A 23,704-nucleotide genomic window follows, 5' to 3' on the forward strand; every position below is an offset into this window, starting at 1 on the left:
TATATAACAATTACAAAAAACCCTTTTTTAAAATTAAGTGTTTTTATCTATATGATCTGGATGTTGTAATTGAACGTTATTGCAGAAAAGCTATACAGTCATAACACATTAGGAAATGCACAGTAGGGTTGCCTTACAATGGTCTTTTCAAAAATATCTTTTCTGCACTCCTCCAGGCTCTCTTTCGGACAGTAGCAATGATGGTGCCTGACTATGCCATGATTGCTGAAATAGTCCTGTACTCCTGTGGGTTTGTCACAGCTCGGCCACTCTCAGTAAAAATTGTGGCTACCTACCGCTTGTGTTCAGAGCAATTGTCCTCGCAACATCACTATGACTACGGCATGAGAGCCGTGAAGTCCGTGCTTACCGCTGCTGGGAATCTGAAGGTAGACAACTCAAGTTATTTCTTACTCAGGAATTTTCTGTTCCTAAATCTCAGGAGCCTGTGTCTTTACAGAGTTCTAGTAACTGGTTGGTTTCATCAGCTGAAAAAATCCAGCTATTATACTAAACAAGAGTTGATCATTTGCACATGTGAAAAAGGAAATTTTATGATTTGTAAAAACTTAGACATAATTCTTATTGATTTGAATTCTGCTCTGTAATTTTAAATGTTAAAAATAGGTACTACCAAGGAATGAAATTCCTTGCTGCTGAGAAATATTTTGAAGGCTTTCAGTCTATATGAACATGTATAGCTTTAAAGGAAAAAATGTATAATTAATAAATATATACAAATGTGCCAAAACATTATCAATTGATATAATTATGTAATTGCAGCCCATTGTGGACTAGCAGTTACAGATTTGCAATATAATGTTTGCATTTTAAAATGGTATAAATCGATATGGATGGAAAAATCCAAATATTTTAAGACTTCTGTAACTTTTCATTGAAAATATTTTATGCAGGTGTGAACTCTGTGTATTAGTTCTTTATGAAACAAAGCAAGGTAGGCTATAGTTAATAGCAAAGTGGAAAATGTGACCTTGGAGTTTATAAAATTTTTATGTTCATGTTTTATAGGAGAAAGGATTTTAAAATATATTCTACATGATTAAGAACAATGGCATGCATTTTTATCTTCTGTAATAAACGGTACTGAGAATTCTGATACATAGTGATGATATTCCATTTCACATTAGCCTAGAATAACTGCATGTCATTGTTTTTTGCAATAAGCCAATGCAACTAGAAGTAACAATTTTTATTAACTTAGCGTGTCAGGATTACACTGTGGTCAGATAATGGGAAAGATAATGCATTGTCTAGTGTATGTTATCACTGACATCTTGACTGTGGAATTGAGCTATTAAAGTTATACAGCAAATGAATCCTGCAAATGAATCCTTTCATTCTTTGTCAAAAGCTAATTTAGAATTGTTGAAAGTGTTAGCTTGAATATTTTGAAGTTTGTTTTTATTATATCAAGGAACAATTTAAACATTTGCTTTAAAATAATAACTTCTCAAATGACAAAATAGACTTTTGACACCTCATAATTTAGGTATGGTTAGACTGATCCAAAGACACCCTATGAGCAGGATGACCTTTGGCATTAGGTTCTCTGAACTTGACTGCTGGCGCCACTGACTTTGTAAGGATAAATCCAGTTGTGGTGGAACATGAAATTTTTTAGGCAGAAAGATTCTAGAGGGAAGGAGTGAGGGTTCTGGAAAATTAAATGCATGATGGTAGGAGAAACTTTGGAGTGAGGTGTTGAATAAAGTATTGAAGTTGAGAGAAATAATTTGAAATTCTTATTTTTGTGAACTCTGCACACCTTATTATGGGCCTGAGCAACAGGTTCGGAGTTCAACCAGGTTTTTAGTAAACTTTGGGGTTACCCCAAGTGTTTTGGAATTTTTTCAAAACCTAAAATTATTAACAATCCAATTAAATGAAAATAAATGAGAAAAGTTTTATGTGGGTTTAAATTGTCTTTGGGGCCTATGTGTGTATACGTGTGTGTGTGTGTGTGTGTGTGTGAACATGTAGGGGGCGTACTTAGCTGATGGCAATATCATCATGAGTGTATTTTCTTTTAGCTGAAATACCCAAATGAAAATGAAGAAATTTTGCTGCTTAGATCTATTATTGATGTAAATCTGCCAAAATTTTTGTCCCATGATTTACCACTCTTTGAGGTAAGGATATTTGTTATTTTGGCGTATCAGAATTTTTATAATAATGTATTTATCAAATGTCCAAGTTTGCAACTCCTTATGAGAAACTTCTACAGAAAATAATGATATGGCACAGAGAAACATAGATCATTCCATGTTTTACTTGAAGTGTGTTTAGTTCTGCCAGGTGACTTTCAAGAAGCTGGGATTTTTAAATTGTACTTTTTAAAAACTGTGTAACATAAATAAGCACACAAAAGTTATAAAGTCTGCTTGTTGATAAATTGCACTAGAATGTAGGCTCCTTGAAGGAAAATAATGGGTCTAACCCATCACTGAATCCTTTGCACTGAAAAGGTACTTGACAAATGTTTGTTAAATTAATAATTGAAGAAATTTATTAAAAAGCTTAATTTCTTGGGACACCTGAGTGGCTTGATTGGGTAAGCGTCCACCTTCAGCTCAGGTCACGATCCCAGGGTCCTGGGAGGGAGCCCTGTATCTCACTCCTTGCTCAGTGGGGAGTCTGTTTCTCCCTCTGCCTGCAGCTCCCCCTGCTTGTGCTTTCTCTCATTCTCTGATAAATAAATCAAATCTTTTTAAAAAATTAATTAATAAAAAGCCTAATTTCTTTAAAAGAATATAATGGCTTTTATGAAATTGATGTTTTTCAGGATGATTTAAAGGGAGAACTAAGTTTAATAATATGGTGCACTGGCATGTCTCTGATTTCTGCCTCCGTCATTACATGGCCTTCCCTGGGTGTATTTGTGTTTGAATCTTCTTCTCCTTTCTGTTATAAAGACACCAGCCCTTGGACTTAAGGCCCAGTATAACCTCTTCTTAATTTACCTAATTATATCTGCAAAGATCCTATTTCCAAATGAGGTTACGTTTTGAGGTTTTATATGGGCATGAATCTTTGAAGGGCACTAAGCTGATTAGCCACCACAATGATTAAAATACCTTTGAACTGATTTTTGTATGTTCATTGTTTTAACAAATACAGGCATTCTTTTTTTATCTTTTCTCTACTAAATTGTCTTTGTGCCTTTGTTGAGAATGAATTGGTCAAGTGTGTGGGGGTCTCTTTCTGGGCTCCCCATTGTGTTCCATTGTTATATTTGTCTATCATTATACTAATATGAAACTGTCTTTATAATAAGCCTTGAAATAAGATCATAGTTGTCTAACTTCTTAACTTAAAAGTATTGTAACACTGTAAAATTTCTAGAAGAAAACGGGAGACAGCTCTTGTGACTTTGGGATAGGCAAAAATTTCTTAAACACGGCACCAAAAGCACAATGCATAAAACAATAAATCAATAAAATAGACTCTTCAAAATTTAAAAAGTTTGCTCTTTGAAAGGCACTGGTCAGAGGATGAAAGACAAGTTGCAAACTAGGAAAAATATTTGCAAATTTAGGTTTATGATGAAGGACTTGTATACAGAATATTTAAAGAATGGTCAAAACTTACCATTAAGAAAAAAAACCATTAAAAACAGGCAAAAGATTTGAAGAGGGACTTCACTAAAGAACATACACATAAAGCAAATAAGCACATGCAAAACATTAGTCATCAGGAAACGCACATTGAAGAAGCTGCAGTAAGACAGTGTGATGTACCTATTAGTGTGGGTAAAATTAAAAAGACCAACCATAACAAATATTAGAAGTGTTATACACTGCTGGAGTGAATGCACAATAACACAACCACTTTGGAAAGCAGATAGTTTCTTAAAATATTAAACACATAACCCCCATATTATCCAGGTTTTCCATTCTTCAGTATTCAACCAAGAAAAATGGAAGTCATTTGTCCATAAAAAGTGTTGTATATAGTGTTCATAGCAGTTTTGTTTGTAATGGCCCTAAACTGGAAACAATGAAAGAAAGTATCCATCAACAGGGGAATGGATTTGAATGTAATACTTGTATTCAACGAACTATTAAATCATGGTGTCACATGTGGGAATCTCCACATCTTTACGCTGAGTGAAAAGAAGTCACACAGAAAAAAAGTGGTACCTGTAATGTGTAACTTCATCTATATTCAATTCTAGAGAATGCAAATAAAAATAGTAATAGAAAGCAAATTAGTGGATTCCTGGTGATGGAGGTAGGAGGGGGCAAAGAGAGAAGGGAAGGAGGATTATGAAAGGTAACAAGGTGACTTCTGGGAGACATATGTTGATTATCTTGATTGATTTGATGACTCCACTTACCCAGTTGTAACACTTTAAATATATAGAGTTCATTGCATGTCAGCCATATCTCTATAAAGCTGTAAAACTACTGTTGAACTATTTAATGGCTCTATTTCCATCAATATTAAATGCGAGGATGGGAGGACTTTCATGATGTGTGTGTGTGTGTGTGTGTGTGTGTGTGTGTGTGTGTAGAGAGAGAGAGAGGGTATCAGATATGTAATATAAATCCCCAAATCCTCTGCCACCAGGGAATCACCTCAGATTTGTTTCCTGGTGTGAAATTACCAAAACCAGATTACAATGATTTGCTCGCAGCTATCAAAGACAACTGTGAGTCCATGAATTTGCAACTGACCAGATTCTTTTCCGAGAAGATACTTCAAATATATGAAATGATGATTGTGCGTCATGGTTTTATGATTGTCGGGGAACCATTTGGAGGAAAAACCAGTGCATACCGCGTCTTAGCTGGAGCACTAAATGACATATGTGAAAAGGTAAGTGTGTTATTAATGCACTAATTTATTCATAATCAGCTTTGTGCAAGATAGAGTGTACAGTGATTTACTTTATTAAGATTTTATTTATTTATTTGAAAAAGAGAGAGATCACAAGTAGGCAGAGAGGCAGGCAGAGAGAGAGGGGGAAGCAGGCTCCCTGTCGAGCAGAGAGCCAGATGCGGGGCCCGATCCCAGGACCCTGAGACCATGACCTGAGCCTAAGGCAGAGGGTTAACTCACTGACCCTCACAGGTGCCCCAGAATGTACAGTGATTTTAAAAAATATTTTAATGTTGCAACTTAAAAATCAAAGGGAAAATGATTCAAAGGAAAATACTACTAGAAAGATCATATAAAGTAATTACCCTATCTATCATAGGTTTGCATGTCAACTTTCTATTTCTTTTTAAAAATTTTTTTTATTTATGAAAGTAACACATGTTGTAGAAAAATTCTGAAAACATGAAAAGCCTGAAAGCTTTCTTTTCATACTTTCAAGAGTATTTTTATTTTCTGAATGGTTAGATTTGTAAGGCAAACTTCTGTGATTGGCTGCTAGTGGTATTGAAGTGAATGTGTGTTTTGTGTTATGTGAGTCACACATGTACACACAAATGCAGTAAAAGATTGTGTAAGACATGGATTGTGAATAATACGATCATTTATTTAAAATTGGCCTACTTTGACATGCTAAAGGAATGAGGCTATTTTTAATTCTGCAACTAATACTGTATTTCTGTCTGCTTTTTGTATTTTGAGTAGTTTTTGCTTCATATATTTCAGTGTGTGTAGCCAAATGCTATTTGTGATCATTATATCTTGATTGTGGACTCTCACTAGCCTTGCTGCATTTTTGAGACAAAAGTCTTGCCTTAGTGCAACAACTTCCCTGACTAAGATGGCGGAGCTTTCCCATGCCTCCCCGTGTAGAATGATGCATTGTTATCTCCTTGGCGGGCACAGAGAAGAATGTGAAGACCATGGGCTTGTTTTACTGTCTAGTGTTATTATTCCACATCTTTTCTTGAGTTCGGTTTTTTGTGTCCCAAGCCCTGGGGGTGTGGGCAGAAGGCAGCATTGGGAAGAATTGCACTTGTTATGTTATATATATAGAAAAAGGAATAATGACAAATAAGAGAGCACAGGGGATTTTAGGGCAGTGAAGCTATTCTGTATGATACTGTAATAATGGATAAGTGCCGTTATGCATTTGACAAAACCTGTAGAATGTACATCACAAGAGTGACCCTTAATGTCCACCACGGACTTTAGTTAATAATAATGTATCAGGGACCCCTGAACAGTGCAGTCAGTTAAGCGTCCGACTGTTGGTTTTGGCTTAGGTAATGATCTCAGAGTTGTGAGGTTGAGCCTGTGTTGGGCTCCCCACTCACTGCGGAGTCTGCTTGAGATTCTCTCTCTTTTGCCTCTCCCACTCATGCTCTCTCTCTTTCTCAAATAAATAAATAAATCTTTAAAAAGATAATAATGTATCAATATGAGTTGATCATTCATAATAATATATCACCCCACGGCAAGTCTTTAATAATAGGGGAAATGGAGGGGGAGCTGGGGGACAGAGGGAATATATGTGAATCTCTGTACTTTCCACTCAATTTCTCTTTGAACCTAAAGCTACTCTAAGAAAGTAACTCCTATTAATTAAAAACATAAAATCTCATGCCCTAAGTGTGTTAACATCTTTTGTATTATTCCCAGCTTTCAAGATTCTGGTCAAAATTGACAACTTACGAATATTACCTTTTTGATTCTGTGAGAATGGAACAGGGTTGCCTATATTTAGATATTTTCATTTTCTCTCAAAGAAGGTTTGGTAGCACCAGTCAACCAGGTACAGCCCATAGGCCATATTTGGTTCCAAACCTATTTTTCTAATGCCAAAGAACTTAGAATAGTGGTAATATTTTTTAAGGTTTATAAAAAACAAAACAAAAAAACAGAAAGAAAGAAAACAAAGAGAAATGGAGAAGAATATGTGACCAACTATATGTAACTTGAAGAGCCTATAATATGTACATACCATTTGACACTTTACAAAAAGAAAAAATTTCCAACTCCTTTTGTAGTTTTAGGTTTATAGCTCTTTGCTAATTTGTTGGCAAATTTGATAATTTATTTGCAACAATAAATTTGCTAATTTATTACTGAGTATTTCATGAGTTTTAAATACTATCATAAGTGGTATTTGTAAAATTTTATTTTTTTAGTTGTTTAGCCCTCTAGAGAAAATACAACCAGTCTTAATAAACTGACTCTGTATGCTGGAAATTTGTGAAATGCACTCCTTGCTTCTGGTAGTTTCTTTGCAGAATCTAGATTTTCTACATATCCACTCATGTTTTTTATGAATAAAGACAATATCCTTCTAAATAAATGTGCTTTTTTCCATTAAGGGGTTAATGGAGGAGAACAAGGTTCAAATCACTGTGTTAAATCCCAAGTCTGTCACCATGGGTCAGCTGTATGGACAGTTTGACGTGGTGTCTCACGAGTGGTCCGATGGCATCCTGGCTGTCAGTTTCAGAGCGTTTGCTGCTTCATCTGTGAGTACCAGCACTCTAGTGTGCACATTCAGAAAGACTGTGCGTTCCTTCTGATGAATTTCTGTTGTTTTTTCTTTTCCAGTTGTTTCAGACAATATGTCCTTACTTTGGTGTTCTTTACCCACTTAAGGACTCAGCTGACCATGACTCTTCAGTTGGTGTAATAATAGAAAAACGTCAAAGCTCAACTTTGCTCTGAGTGGCTCAAGGACCTCAGACAATGAGTGTAACATAAGAATTGGCTTTCATGGGGCGGAGATCTTGCCCAATATCAGGCTTTACTAGTAATTTCAAGGATAAAAGTAATGACGGGACAGACAGAGATGGGAGATCATTGATATAACTTCTCAGGTTCTTTCTTTTTACAGTGGATGCCCTCTGGTCCAGATTAACACATGACATCTCTATATAATGTATGTAGTCACATTATTTATGCAGAAATAATTACAAGATATCTCCCATTTTATACTCAGTTACATAGCATACATTACATTTTCCAGGACGTTTTGCCCCATTAATACTCAGTCTCAGAAAGGTTAAGGAGCTGACCCAAAACCAGACAGCTGGCAAGTAGTAAAGCCAAATGACACGTGAGGTCCTTCAGCCTACAGAGCCCAGCATCTCTGTTACCTGGCCGTGTTACCCAAAGTGAGCGTTAGCAGGCATGGGAAGCCAACTGGACAAGGGAAATTTGATCTTGAGGTGATCTCTGAGGTATGAGCTCTTCCTTGCTCCCGGAGCCTGGCCAGAGCTGGCTTTTGAGTGTGGGTATGGAGCAGCCCGAGTCTGTGATAGGTCTACGGTCTTGCAGACTAAAGCAGTTGGTGACAGGTCCTGGGAAGGTGTTAGGATCGATTCAAACCCCTCACCTCTTCAACTTGAATCCACATTTGCTGAAAGGGAATGAAGGCATCATCTGTGTGCACAAAAAAGCAGATTTTGTAAGATCTGGAAAGGAGAATCCACTGTTGCACTTCCCATGAATATCTGGCCATTCCTTGGGCCTCATCGAACATTTGCTGTTGTTCAGACAATGCGCAAATATTGTCACGTTTATCATCGTGAGACTGAACCTTATACTGATATCCCGTATCACTGCGAAACCATTCGGAAACCCAAGCGGGATGTGTGTGTGTGAATTCATTCAGTGGAGAGAAGAAAAAACTTGATTTGGCACCCAAGAGTAGTTAATCTACATGAACATAATACTGCATAGAATCAGATACTTTCAATGAAAACTATTTTCTCTGGCAATTATGTTTTTTTACTCATAATGCTTCCTGAAACATGTTATATATGAGTCCAGAAACATTGGAAAAGATGAGATTTTGAGAAAAGATGTTATACTTCGGTCTTGTCCATGGGCGTATATAGGCTTCTTCAGTGACTCTTTCTATCTCTCTCTCTCCATAAACACACACACACTTTATTCAAAAGATGCCCTTACATATTTTTTTTAAAGATTTATTTATTTATTTGACAGACAGAGATCACAAGTAGGCAGGGAGGCAGGCAGAGAGAGAGGAGGAAGCAGGCTCCCTGCTGAGCAGAGAGCCCGATGCAGGGCTCGATCCCAGGACCCTGAGATCATGACCTGAGCTGAAGGCAGAGGCTTAACCCACTGAGCCACCCAGGCGCCCCTGCCTTACATTTTTACGGTGAAAATAATTTTAGGAGTTACATTTTTAAATTTTGAAACATTATTGGACTGTTTCCTTATATTATCCCTACTAATTTTTGTCCTTTATTCATCATATGCTTAAACCAGACACCAGATAGGAAATGGTTAATCTTTGATGGACCAGTAGATGCAGTGTGGATTGAGAATATGAACACGGTGCTGGATGATAACAAAAAGCTGTGTCTGATGAGTGGGGAGATCATTCAGATGTCACCACAAATGAATCTTATTTTTGAACCAATGGATTTGGAAGTCGCTTCTCCTGCTACTGTAAGTTCTCAATTTTGACATCTGCTTATAAATTTGAAATGCTATAAATGACTTTATTACTTAGTAACCTTGACTTTGAAAGAAAAACATTAGTAGAATTCATTTTAACAGTACTCCGATTCTTTACGAACAGACCTATCTGTTGACCTACTGTGACAAATCTGAGAGTCAGGGATATTTTCCTCTTTCTTTAAAGCCATCGGTAAAGTCATACACAAGAATTTAGATCATGAAATTACATAAAATTAAATTTTTTTAAAAAGAATTTTCTGAAGGTTATAAGAAACAGATGTACCAAGTCATATTTCTTACAGAAGCATTACCTTGATGGTAAACAATTATTCTTTTTCCAGGTTTCCAGATGTGGCATGATTTACATGGAACCTCACATGTTAGGCTGGAGACCATTAATGTTGTCTTGGATAAATCTTCTACCTGCTGCGATTGGTTCCATGCAGAAAGAATTTATAGTAGGCTTATTTGACAGAATGGTCCCAGTTTCTGTTGAATTTATTAGAAAGCATGCGAAGGTAAGAGGAATCAGAATTGTAAGACTTGAATAAATGGAAAATCCAAATCAGCCAAATATATTCATTTTGTCTATTGTTAATACCAATGCTCAGATATTAAAATAATTTAACTGGCTTAACTAAAACATTTTCTGATTAAAGTAGAAAGATTTAATGAGGCATTTTAGGGTTTGAGAGAATATATGGATGCTAATCTATTCCCTTCAAGAAAAAAAAAAAAACAACATCTTAAAGGTCCACCTAACCACATCTGGGTGAAAATATCCTAAAATGTTATCTCTCATTTCTCAGCGACTGTTATATTTTAGTTTCCATTTTTATAATTTTTTTGCTTTTTGGAGTTCCTAGGATAAATATGTAATATTTTATCATTAGCAAAAGGCCGATTTTTAAAAGTAATTCATTTATGACATCTGATGAATTAGGTAGTGGGTAATAATGGCGTAATACGTTGTTGCTTCAGGCGGGCTACATGGGGAATCCGCTCTATTTAGCATGAGTGCATCTACTTGTTTAGAGATGACTGTTGTTGGCTAAAAAAACCTGGGATTTAGGGAAGAAAGTCAGTCCCTGGTAGAAGACTGAAAAAAGTCCAAATCCATTTTTCTCTCTTTCAGTGTATCCAGGGGATTGGTGCAGGGGGAAAGGTACAATGGGGGGGAAATGACAGCCTGAATGGAAATCTCCTGCCTCTGAGAGTTGATGGAGTTCGAGCCAGGCTCTTAAACCCTCTCCAGCTGGAAACTGTGGGGAAAGTATGCTTAATTTCTGCTCTGGGAGATGTCAACCAAAGGTCTATTAGGATGACTTTGGCTCTGGAACAAATGCAGGAACACAGGCCTGGTTATTTTTCCTGCTGTTGGAAATAAAATAGAAAAGCTTAAGACACAAGTTTGGCTCAAGGTACAGATAAGGAAGGTGGATTTTAAAATCCTGCCAGTGGGTATTACCTAAAGAGAAAGAAAAGTAAGAGAGCAAAGAATAGCATCCTGGGTGCTGCTGTGATTTCAGGGGGGAGAGCCTTTTAAGAAGCAAGTAGTCGGTATTACCAGAAACCACTGACATGTCAGGGCAGAAAAGGATTGGCACGTGTCCCTTAGATTTGGCAATTAAGAAGATCATAGGGACAAGCATGGCCCAAACACTTTCAGGGAAGAGGCAAGGGAGCTCCAGGGCAGCTAGCTGAATATGGGAGCTCCTGGTCACAACAGTGGGGTGCGCTGCTCTTTTAAGAAGCTTGGTTGTTAAAAAATTTAAACAACACACAAACATGAAATGTGATGAAGGTTTGAAGTAATCATGTTTCAAAAACGGTTGCCCTTGTAAAATAAGCTACAGCTTTCCCCCCACCCACCCCCACCCTGGCATTGTCAGAGAATGTAGGTCTTACGAATACATGAATTTTCCATGTAATAACTATCTTTCCAGTAACAAAAGAGAAAACACACTTTTTAAAAATTTTTTATTTATTTACTTAAGAGAGAGAGAGCATGAGAGGGGAGAGGGTCAGAGGGAGAAGCAGACTCCCTTGTTGAGCAGGGAGCCCAATGCAGGACTCGATCCCAGGACTCCAGGATCATGAGAGCCGAAGGTAGTCGCTTAACCAATGGAGCCACCCAGGCACCCCAAGAAAACACACTTTAATACAAGCTTCTAAAATGTCCTCTGCACTTTTGTCCTCTCAAATAAATTATGAATTCCTCTTGTTACCATGTAGTAATAAGTGTCTTACTTGTAGTGATAACTATTCGTATTTTAGTGTTGGGTCACTAATACTTAGTCCAATCTTTAGAAACTCCTTTGTCATTTCTGCCTGTTTCTACTGGGACAGCGGCTAAAGATGAGGTCGGCTGCTTCTAATCTTCTGAGTCCATTTCAGAGAGTTAACTCTTTTTTTTTTTTTTTTTTAAAGATTGTATTTATCTATTTGACAGAGAAATCACAAGTATGCAGAGAGGCAGGCAGAGAGAGAGGAGGAAGCAGGCTCCCCATAGAGCAGAGAGCCTGATGCGGGGCCTAATCCCAGGACCCTGGGATCATGACCTGAGCCAAGGCAGAGGCTTTAACCCACAGAGCCACCCAGGCACCCCACAGAGAGTTAACTCTTAAGTGTTAATCACGAAACAGTACCACTCTAAGGGTTGGAAGAAAGCTTGGAGGGAAGAAGACAACCTGTTTATGGAGAAATTGTTGTATGATGCATGGTGTTAGGAGCTGTACGCACTATTGCATTATTTTATAAACAGTCATGGTGAGACCTCCCCTCCCCCACAAAAAGTAAAGCTCATGGTGTTTACAGCACTCTGGGAATATTTTGGGCTCTTCAAGACTTGCAAATTTATTTCATAGGAATGAGTTTACTATGAGGATTGGTATAAAGACGTATAAAATAAGTTTGGAAACACATTCATTAATTTTAATGCTTAAGGATTTTTTTTAGTGTTTTGATTTACAAAATTGGTATAAGATAGATTCTAGGTCGTTGATGAACACAACTGAATGTGTAAAAGTAAATTTTTGAATTTGGGAATCAGTGCAGGAATGGTTCAAGGATGCATCCATGGGACAGGACATCCAGTGACGCCACACTTTGGACTAGGGAATTGATTTGTGCCGCAGTTTTCCCACCTGCAAAATGAGAATTATCCTAGTTCCTTTTCATGGGTACCATGCCCATGAGGACTACGTAAATTCAATAAGTCTTAGTTGATGCTATTTTAACTAGTGCCTAATTGAAGTTAATTTGTTTTACACACTTTCCCCTGATTTTTCAGGAATTATCTCCTACTTCAGACACAAACTTAGTCCGATCCTTAATGAATCTGATAGACTGTTTTATGGATAACTTTTCTGATGAAATCAAAGTGAGAGAGAGAAATGATCGAGAAACGTACTCATTACTGGAGGTAAGGTCCATTGCCTTTGAATCTTCCGATAGAAAGACATCTACTGCTTTGCCAATGCTTCCTGATTAGGAACTTCATTTTCTCCCTGGAACTAGAGGCTGGACAGCAAGAAAAAATTGGGCCCCCAATAGTAAGTGCTTGTAGGGAAGCTCTCCTGCTGTCAGTTCCATTGCATCATGAGGTTTGGGTGAAACCCAATGATACCCCTAGATCTGCTACTGAGATCGCAGGTCATTTAACCAGCCTCAAACATTATCAATCCCCAAGACAACAGTGACTTTTTTTTTTTTTTTAAGATCATACACATTTATATGAGGGTGGGGGCAGTTCATGTATGTTCATGAGCAGGGGGAGAGGGAGAAGCAGGCTCCCCCCTGAGCAGAGACCCAGATTCAGGGCACAATTCCAGGACCCTGGGATCATGACCCAAGCTGAGGTAGATGCTTAACTGACTGAGCCACCCAGGTGCCCCAGCAGTGACCAGTTGATAACAAGATTTGCCTCCCCTTCAACCTTCAAATCATAATTCTTTGTTTTTTATTTTGATTTTCTTCCCTTTTTCTTGAGATATAAATGTTGAAAATATATGTGTGTGGGGGGCACCTGGGTGGCTCAGTGGGCCAAGCCTCTGCCTTTGGCTCAGGCCATGATCTCAGGGTCCTGGGATTGAGCCCCACGTTGGGCTCTCTGCTCAGCAGGGAGCCTGCTTCCCCTCCTCTCTCTGTCTGCTGCTCTGCCAACTTATGATCTCTCTCTCTGTCCAATAAATAAATAAAATCTTAAAAAACTAAAAAATAAAATATATGTGCGTGTATATATATGTGTGTAATATAAATGTATATTAGCATTGAGGAAAGAAATATGTATGAAAACACTTTTCAATTAGGAATAAAATGATCAATGGCCCTTGAATATTCCCTAATAAAAAATTATATATTGCTAATGGTAGCACTGTTAGTAATCTAGGAGTAGGCAAACAGTGTTAAGTATAGTGCAAACCTTTTAAGAGTAGTCAAGATTATGCTTGTTTTGGCATTTAAAAAGGGGCTTTAGGGGGGCGCCTGGGTGGCTCAGTGGGTTAAAGCTTCTGCCTTCAGCTCAGATCGTGATCCCAGTGTCCTGAGATCGAGCCCCGCATTGGGCTCTCTGCTCAGCGGGGAGCCTGCTTGCTCCTCTCTCTGCCTGCCTCTCTGCCTACTTGTGATCTCTGTCTGTCAAATAAATTAAGAAAAAAAAAAGGGGGGGTGCTTTAGGGACACCTGGGAGGCTCAGTCAGTTAAGCATCTGACTCTAGATTTCAGCTTAGGTCATGATTTAGGGTCACGGAATCGAGCCCCATATTGGGCTTCATGCTCAGCTGGGAGTCTGCTTGAGAGTCTCTCCCTCTGCCCCTTCCTTTCTACTCCCCCCCCCCACTCTCTCTCAAATAAATAATCTTAAATGAAATGGGGATTTGATTTTAAAACAGAAAAATAGGTTTTCTCCATGTTATTACTTATGGTCCACATATGAGTGAAACCATATAAGGAATGACATGGAAGTCTGCAGAGAAAGGGAGGGAAAACTTGAAATCAGAGAGGGAAACAAACCATGAGAGACTCTGGACTCCAGGAAAAAAGACTGAGGGTTACAGAAGTGGGGGGGGGGAAATGACGTAGCTGGGTGATGGGTATTAAGGAGGGTGTGCGTTTTGATGACCACTGGGTATATATGCAACTAATGAATCATTAAACGCTGCATCACAAACTAATGATGTACTATATGTTGGCTAACTGAACATAATAAGAAAAAGAGAAAAAGAAAATAGGTTTTCTCATTTAGTGTTAGGTCTTGTCATCCCTAGCTATAGGTGTGGTTATGCAGTCAGTGCTCAGATTGTTGTGACAACGGATAAATAAGCAAATATGAATTTGTTCTTTTAAGAAAACTCTATCAAGATTTAAATTAAAAAGCATGTATATTATGGGGGTTGATTATTCCTTATTAAAATTGCCTTAGTAAAAAGTTATTGCAATGTACTTTTTAAATATCAGGGTCCTTTCATGTATTTAAAATATCACATGATTTACCAGACTAATCATTCTAAGGTTTCACCATGTATTTTGCATTGTGTTATCTTTTCTGATAGCAATACTTCATAAGACATGCAATTCAATTTTTTAAAATCTAATTATTATAAAATCCTGAGATAACCTACGATTATGATTAGTTTATTAAATTTCTTTCCAAGATATTAATCTGGCTGATCTGATTCAAGCTTCAAGAATACATTAATGTTATTCTTTAATGCACTCATCTTCTCGTCTCTCCAATGCAGGGCATTTTTCTGTTTTCATTGATCTGGTCCATCGGAGCTTCCTGTAAAGATGATGATCGGTTGAAATTTGATAAGATTCTTCGAGAACTAATGGAAGGCCCAATTTCAGAACTAACTCGAAATAAGTTTAAATTACTGAGTGGCATGGAACAGATGCCTTCAAAAGCACTAACTGTCCCTTTTCCTGAAAAAGGAACAATTTATGATTATCAATTTGTCACTGAGGTAAGAGCTCTGAAGCAAGATTTACAACTACCAACCAGGCAGAGTTCCCTTGGAGACACACAGCACATAATGGCCCTGCGGCCACCCTGTCACCCCTTTTTACCTTAAGACTCAGCATGGAGTAGTAGAGGAAGGTACTCTGGCTTTGAAGTCAGACACATCAGGGTTTAAATTCCTTATAAAGTCACTTTCTTTCTGTATAGCCTTGGACTAGTAATCTTCTTGTACCTTGTTTTTCTCTTTGATAGAAATAAGACAAATATTAACACCTGATGGGCCTATTGTGTTCATTAAATACAAGTACACAGTATGACCTCTAGTCCAGCCCTTGGTGCATGCTGTTTCAGGGTCCATCTTGGGGTTCATATGGTGCATGTTAGCATATCGCAGGTGCTAAGAAGTCCTGTAGGAACATAGCTGGGTTAATATTAACTCAACCATTCCCAAATGCACTGGACAATAAAAGCTGGGTGATATTTGTTTACTTACTTACATGTAACAGCTCCCATGAGTACTGTACTGAGGATTTCAGGAATACCTATTTATTTATTTAATTTTTTAAAGACTTTATTTATTTGAGAGATGGAGATCACAAGTAGGCAGAGAGGCAAGCAGAGAGAGAGAGGAGGAAGCAGGTTCCCTGCTGAGCAGAGAGCCCGATGGGGGCTCTATCCCAGGACTCTGGGATCATGACCTGAGCTGAAGGCAGAGGTTTTAACCCACTGAGCTACCCAGGCACCCCAGGAATACCTATTTAAATATGAAGCTTCAAGTGAAAATGGTTCATACTATATCCCCAGAAGATAATTCTATCTCACCAATATTTCTTTAATAAAGTTATCTTTCTAAAGCCTCCCTAGAGGCTATTATCTGGATGGGCCATGATCTATCCAAACAGTTCCCTACCCTTACACATTGGACTGCTTTTGTTTTTTCTTAGTTTTTCTGCTTTAGTGAATATTCTTATACAAGGCATTGTGTACATATCTGATTGTTTCTTTAAAATAAGTTCCTAGAAAAGGAATTTGCTGAATCAATTTTTAAATTTTTATGGCTCTTGAGATGTATCGCCAAGCCCACCTCAGAAGACACTCTTCACCCTGTCAGCCACAAGATAGTAGCCTTTTATTTGCCAATTTTATTTTATTTCAATTACTAACAACACCCCGCATTTTCAGAGCACCTTGCAGTTTACTAAATTTTTCTACGATCATTTCAATTTGTTTCCCAACATCTCAGTGAAATAGGAAAGATAAAATTATTTTATAAATCTTCCCATTGAGGAAATTAGGGCTCAGAGATATTATGTGATTCTTCCCAGTATCACAAAACCTCTCAATGAGTATTCACTCAGGTTTTCTGATTCTTAATCTTTCCTTTCCCATATGGTGACAAAATATCCATCCTAGAAAAGATTATCAAGAATAAGGGAAGGACATTGTTTCTTCTTCAGTTCTAGAAAGTTCTAGTTACTTCCTTGCAATACAGTTTTCAACTTGATGTGAAATCACCCTCCTCAAAAAAAAAACAAAAACAAAAACCAAAACCCAAAAAACCTGTACTATATGCACAGCTCGTGCCAGAGGTTACAAAAATGAGTAAGTCACAGTACTGCCCTCGGTGAGTTCTTAACCTTTTCAGAAGAGTGCCATATGACACTCTAGGCCAAAAGAGTGTCCTGTGGGAAGATCCAGGGACTTGAGCATATTGGGAAACAGTAAGTCCATCAATGGGGCTGGACTGTGGGACGCATGAAGGAAGGAGTCTGAATTCTGATGTGTTTTGAATGAGGAGGATCTTAAATTTAATTCTGTAAGAATGAAGAGAGCAGTGATGTTTTTCTAAAGCAAGAGAGTTAACATGTTATTTTTGGAAGTTTTTGTTCTAAAGACTGCATAGCAAATACAAATTTTAGTCGACGAGTTGGATACAAAAATATGGTATAATGTTAATTCATAATAATAATCTCACACGAAGAAATCTTATCCATTCTAGATATCTGTTGCACAACAAGGGGAATATAGTTAACACTACTGAACTGTATACTTAAAAAATGGTTGAAGATAAATTTTAGGAGTTTTTTTAAAACCACAGTTTAAAAAAAAATCTCATGTAAAATGATAAGCTTATGTTATAAATACCATTAATAAAAGTACAAGCAACATGCAGCTGATGTTTTAGGGGAAAAAATTCTATATTTGTTAAACTTATTGAATAAAATTCTTTACTATTTAATGCACTAATTAGTTTCTTAGTGTCATTAAAAAAATTAACATTTGGACAAAATATTTGATCTTTGGTTTAACGTAATCAGTCGTTTCAGCAATTAGAAATATCACAGCATTGCCATTTCTTTTTGATTCATATGAAAGCCTAGTTTCTCCACAATTTAACACAAAATTTAACTTTCAAACTCAGGGTGAAGTGTTTTAAAGGATAAAAACAAATATGTAAATGTCAGTGGTTTTTTGTTTTGTTTTGTTTTTCGTCTTGATCTTCGATCTTTTCTATAACAGCACAGAATAACAGAGCTTTTAAAAGTATTTTATAATATAACATTCATCATTTGGCTGTTTATTATAAACAGGGAATAGGAAAATGGGAACCATGGGTAAAGAAATTGGCAGAAGCTCCTCAAATTCCTAAAGATGTGATGTTTAATGAAATCATTGTACCAACTCTGGACACGGTGCGATGCTCTGCTTTAATGGAATTGTTGACCACCCATCAAAAGCCTTCAATATTTGTAGGACCAACAGGAACTGGAAAGAGCGTTTATATTATTGTAAGTATTAAAGAAATCTACATGTTAAAATATCCATCATATTCTTAAGAATGTTATTTTTTAACTACCTGAAATAGTAGATCTCATATTTTTAAATATTAAAATATGTTGATGTAGCCACAGAGAATTCTTAACTGCCTATTTATTTTAGAAATGGACTAAAGGTATGATTCCATTTTATATCACTAAATTATTATACCTTTTAAAATTATTATACCTTTAAAATAGCTCATTAGGATGAAGATTTTATATCCCTTGAAAGGAAGAGGTGTTTAATTCTTAATTTTCAAAATTGTTTAGTATATGGAAGATTACTATATAGTAATAAAAATGATTTTCTTTGACTTCTGAATCATGCCCATTGTGTGTTTGGTAAAAAAAAAAAATGCTAGCTGCTCTAGCAGATAATGTCCAAAATCTCAGTAGCTCTACATAGTCTTGGTTCCCTTGTATTTAGAAGGTCATACTGAACAAAGGCCAGTTCTTGCCTCTGGTTTCAGATTTCTAAAGGCAGAAACTGGCTGGAGCTAATAGTGAGTAGCACCCGCAGCTTTGTCATGAGAGGTAAGTGCGGGTTTCTCCAGGATCACCTGGACAGTGTGGAAGATAAGTGGACTTCACCTTTCTTGGGGCTCCATTCTAGATGACGGCCCACAGCAGCGTGGCAGCTCCATTAGTTCACTTATGGCTGAGAACTGTACAGTATGGATATTTCTTTGGAGTAGCTAAAGATCTCGCAGCTCTGCTCCTCTAAAAGAGCAAACATTTGGAAGATTTCCATGACAGCAGGCAAGACCGCATTAGCTAAGAGAGAACCACAGTGATGCCAATAAGGTAGCTCTCTTGTCTCTCTTGGTCTAGCTCTGTCCCCCATCCAGCAGTGGGTGGGAAGACAGGGCAAAGCAAGTAGAGGAGCCCAAATAAGCCATCAGTGGTCCCTCGCATTACAGGCTTTCAGCACACATTCACCCACTTTATGAAAATACCTGTTTCCAGTTCTTTATTGATTTTATATTTTGATTTAATCTATTAATCTTTTTGAACTATATTTGGACATATAGTTAAACAAGTGTCCTGGCATCATTTCTTGAATAACATCTTCCACAAAAGATTGTGACGGCGCCCTTCTCATAATTTACATGCAGGATGCATCAAGAAATGTCCAAGAGCAGGGAAGGGAGAAGTTTAAACTGAGATTTTAAGTCAAGGTTTGGTTTGACCAGGGTTAAAAAACGATCTTTCTGGAGGGAGGAGTTATGATGGTGGAGCAGTAGGGGGACCCCGGGCTTCCCTTGACCCACAAACACAGCTAGATCAGCATCAGATCATTATGAACAATTAGAAAACTGATCTGAGGATTAAGAGAGCAATCCACACAATAGGAGGGAGAGAATGTGGCTGATGCAAAGTCTGGAGACTTGAAATGGGGTAGAGAAAAGCTGTGGTGCCATAGAGAGGAAGGGACCCTTTTTGTGGTGAGAAGTCAGGGAGAGGGGGAGAGGGTGGGCGAGGAAGCAATGTGGAGGGCTGGCTCAAGATACCATGTGTGTCTTGGTGTGTGGGAATCCCCTGGTCACACTGGGAGAGAACAAATGTTTACCTTCCCAGAGTACATTTGGAAGAGGGTATTGCCTCTCCAAGGGCGCCGCTGAATGGCCATTCAGCAGCAGGGGACGAGGTGCCGGCTGAGGGCAGATAGCCTGGTGGGGACTTTTCACTCTGCTTAACCATAGACTCCAGGCGCTGCCATGTCCATGCGACTGCTTGGGACATGAATGTGCTGGTCTTAGCTCTCCTCTCCCCTAGAGGAGAGTGGGTCCGTGCCTTGCTGGGTCCTTTTAAGATTTGGAGTTTTTGAATTCCAGCCATGTGCCCAAGATAAAACATAGGAGAACTGTGGCACCAGGCATGCTGATGGCCCTGGGCACAGAAGAGTTGAGCGTAGTGACCTGATGAGGGCCTGGGACACAGGAGGGGAGATTATTCGCGTGAGTGTCTCCTGAAGGGTGGTGGCCCTGAGGTCACCTACCTGGGGAGGAGAGGATGGGGTGACAGACACCATCTTCCACACACATCCCAAGTTTCTCCCTGCCAGTAAGTACCCTTGCCCACCAGTACAGTTGGACTTTAGAGAGAAACACTGCCTCCAGTGGAGGCTGGAGATGATTGCACCAAACCCTACCCCTCTGCATCTTTACAAAGGTAGGTCTGGCCATGAGCCTGTGCAGCAGGCCTCTCCCTGGGAGGAACAACACAGACCCCTGCACACGTACCAAATTATTGATCACCAAGTGCTCCAAAGTGTCAGCTTCAGTTCTGGTGGAAATAAGACCAGGCTTTTTTTTAAAATATTTTTTATTTTTTGACTTCTTTTCGTTTTCTTTCTTTTTGGGGAGGGGGGTGGAAATTGGGCTTATAGAGTTTTTTGCTCATTTATTGGTTTGTTTCCTTTTCTTGTTTTTTTGGATCAAGCTTCTTCTCTTTCTTTTTTTTTTTTTTCTTTTTTCCTTCTTTCCCACCCCCCTCCACTTTAGAATCAGGTTTATAGTTTTTTGTTTGTTTGTGTAAGGTTTTTTGTTCTCTTTTTCCTTCTCTCTCTCTCTTTTTCTTTCTTTTTTTTTTTTTTTTTTTTGTGGGGTTTTTTTTTTTTTTTTTTCAGGTTTATTTTAACAAAGAGATCAAAGCATACCTAGTTAAAGGCCTAAACACTCCCCATTGCAAGCAAGGAGGAACTCTGCAGAGGACCAGCCTCTGGGAAAGAGCAGCCAAAACACAACAGCAGAGTGCACACAGCACACATGAGAAACATTTTCAGAAGTGCCCAGCCCTGGACAGTGTGTGACTCCTTTTTTTTTTTTTTTAAGATTTTATTTATTTATTTGATAGAGATCACAAAGGCAGAGAGGCAGGCAGAGAGAGAGGGGGAGGCAGGCTCCCCACTGAGCAGAGAGCCCGACATGGGGCTTGATCCCAGGACCCTGAGACCGTGACCTGAGCGGCTGGCAGAGGCTTAACTCACTGAGCCACACAGGCACCCCTGTGACTCCTTCTTAATACACGTTTACTCTCAGGGGCAAGAAACATAACAAGCTTTCATAACACACAAAAGACAGAAACCTAGACATTGTGACAAGATGGAGGAATTCTCCACAAAAGATCAAGAAGAAGTCACAGCCAGGAATTTGCTCAAAACTGATATAAGCAGTGTATCTGAACAAGAATTTAGAACAGCAGTCATAAGAACACTGGCTGGACATGAAAGAAGCATAGGAGACACTAGAGAAACCGTGGCTACAGAGATAAAAGACCTAAAAACTAGTCAGGGTAAAAATAAAAAAATGCTATGACTGAGATGCAAACTTGACTGTATGTAATCACTGTGAGGATGGAAGGAGCAGGGAAACAAACAGGTGATACAGAAGATGAAATTATTGAAAATAATGAAGCTGAAAAGAATAGGGGAAAGAAGCCTATTAGATCATGAATATAGATTTAGGGAACTCAGTGATTCCATAAAGCATAAGAATATCCATATTTTAGGAGTCCCAGAAGAAGAAGAGTGAGGAAAAGCGGTAGAAAGTTTATTAGAACAAATTATAGCTGAAAAGTTCTCTAACCTGGAGAAAGAAACAGGCATTTAAGTCCAAGAGGCACAGAGAACTCCCCTCAAAATCAACAAAAACAGGTCAACACCAGGACATATCATAGTGAAATTTACAAAATGCAAATGTAGAGAATTCTGAAAGTAGCTAAGGAAAAGACATCCTTAACCTACATAGTTAGATGCATAAGGTTAGCAGCAGCTTGGCACAGTAACTTAGCAGGCCAGAAGAGGGTGGTATGAAATATTTAACATGCTAAGGGGAAAAATATGCAGCCAAGTACTTTATCCAGCAAGGTTGTCATTCAGAACAGAAGGAAAGATAGAGTTTCCCAGACAAGCAAAAACCAAAGGAGTTTGTGAACACTTAATCAACCCTGCAAAAAATATTAAAGGGGACTCAGTGAGTTGGAAAGAGAGACCAAAAGCAGCAAAGACTCGAAAGGAACAGAGATGATCTACAGGAACAGCAAGTGTACAGGTAATACAGTGGCACTAATTCATATCTATCAATAATCACTCTGAATGTAAATGGACTCAATGCTCCAATCAAAAGACATAGAGTATCAGAATGAATAAAAAACCCACAAGATCCATTGATATACTACTTACAAGACTCATTTTTGACCCAAAGACACTTGGAGATTGAAAGGGTCGGGGTGAAGAAACATTTATCATGTTAGTGGTTATAGGAAGAAAGCTGGAGTAGCCATACATTTTTCAGCAAATTAGATTTTAAACTAAAGACTGTAATAAGAGACGAAGAAGAGCACTATATCCCAATAAAGGGTTCTATCCAACAAGAAGATTGAAAAATTGTAAATATTTTGCCCCCAAATTTGGAGCACCCAAATATATAAATCAATTAATAAGGAAATTCATTGATAATAATACAATGATAGTAGGAAATTTGCCAACCCACTCAGAGCAATGGACAGATCATCTAAGCAGAAGATCAACAAGGAAAGAATGGCTTTGAATGACATACTGGACCATATGGACTTAACAAATGTTCAGATGTTTAGAACATTTCATCCTAAAGCAGTAGAATATACATTCTTTTCAAGTGGACATGGAACATTCTTCAGAATAGATCACATATGGTGTCACAGATCAAGCTTAATCAGTACAAAAAGATTGAGATCATACCATGCATATTTTCTGACCACAATGCTATGAAACTTGAACAACCACAAGAAAAGGTTTGGAAAGATGACAAGACATGGAGGTTAAAGAACATCCTACTAAAGAATGAATAGGAAATTAGAGAAGAACTAAAAAAATACACAGAAGCAAATGAAAATTAAAACACAACAGTCTAAAACCTTTGGGACACAGCAAAGGCAGTCACAAGAGGGAAGCATACAGCAACACGGACCTACTTCAAGAAGGAAAAAAGTCTCAAATACACAACTTAACCTTACACCTAAAGGAGCTGTAAAAAGAATAACAAATAAAGCCTAAAACCATGAAGAGGGCAAAAAATTAAGATTAGAGAAGAAATAAATGATATAGAAATTTTTAAAACCCAACAGAACAAATCAACAAAACTAGGAGCTCATTCTTTGAAAGAATTAACAAAATTGATAAGCCCCACTCAGACTTAACAAAAAGAAAAGAGAAAGGACCCAAGTAAATAAAATCACAAATGAGAGAGGAGAGATCAAAGCCAACAATGCAGAAATACAAATAATTATAAGAGATTATTATGAGCAATGATATGCCAAAAATTGGAGAATCTGAAAGAAATGAATAAATTCCTAGAAATTCCTAGAAACCTATAAACTACCAAAACTGAAACAGGAATAAATAGAAAATTTGAACAAACCTATAACCAGCAAAGAAATTGAATAAGTAATCAAAAATCTCCCAACAAACAAGAGTCCTGGGCCATAGCTTCCCAGGGGAATTTTACCAAACATTTAAAGGAGAATTAATACATCTTCTGAAGCTGTTCTAAAAAGAGAAATGGAAGGAAAACTT

General features: G+C 37.9%; 1 protein-coding gene across 2 annotated transcripts in view; it reads left to right on the forward strand.

Moving 5' to 3' along the window:
• Nucleotides 1-23,704, forward strand: part of DNAH7 (dynein axonemal heavy chain 7) — a 275,773-nt gene that overhangs the window by 110,050 nt on the left and 142,019 nt on the right. For both annotated transcript variants that reach the window (XM_032860188.1, XM_032860189.1), the window contains 9 exons: nucleotides 177-389; nucleotides 2,052-2,150; nucleotides 4,591-4,839; nucleotides 7,257-7,406; nucleotides 9,175-9,357; nucleotides 9,711-9,887; nucleotides 12,662-12,793; nucleotides 15,111-15,335; nucleotides 17,923-18,120. In XM_032860188.1, coding sequence (XP_032716079.1) covers nucleotides 177-389; nucleotides 2,052-2,150; nucleotides 4,591-4,839; nucleotides 7,257-7,406; nucleotides 9,175-9,357; nucleotides 9,711-9,887; nucleotides 12,662-12,793; nucleotides 15,111-15,335; nucleotides 17,923-18,120 — 1,626 coding nt within the window. The remainder of the gene's footprint in view (nucleotides 1-176; nucleotides 390-2,051; nucleotides 2,151-4,590; nucleotides 4,840-7,256; nucleotides 7,407-9,174; nucleotides 9,358-9,710; nucleotides 9,888-12,661; nucleotides 12,794-15,110; nucleotides 15,336-17,922; nucleotides 18,121-23,704) is intronic.

Source organism: Lontra canadensis, unplaced genomic scaffold, assembly GCF_010015895.1.
Source record: "Lontra canadensis isolate GAN:19392208 unplaced genomic scaffold, GSC_riverotter_1.0 scaffold18, whole genome shotgun sequence".
NCBI lineage: Eukaryota > Metazoa > Chordata > Mammalia > Carnivora > Mustelidae > Lontra > Lontra canadensis.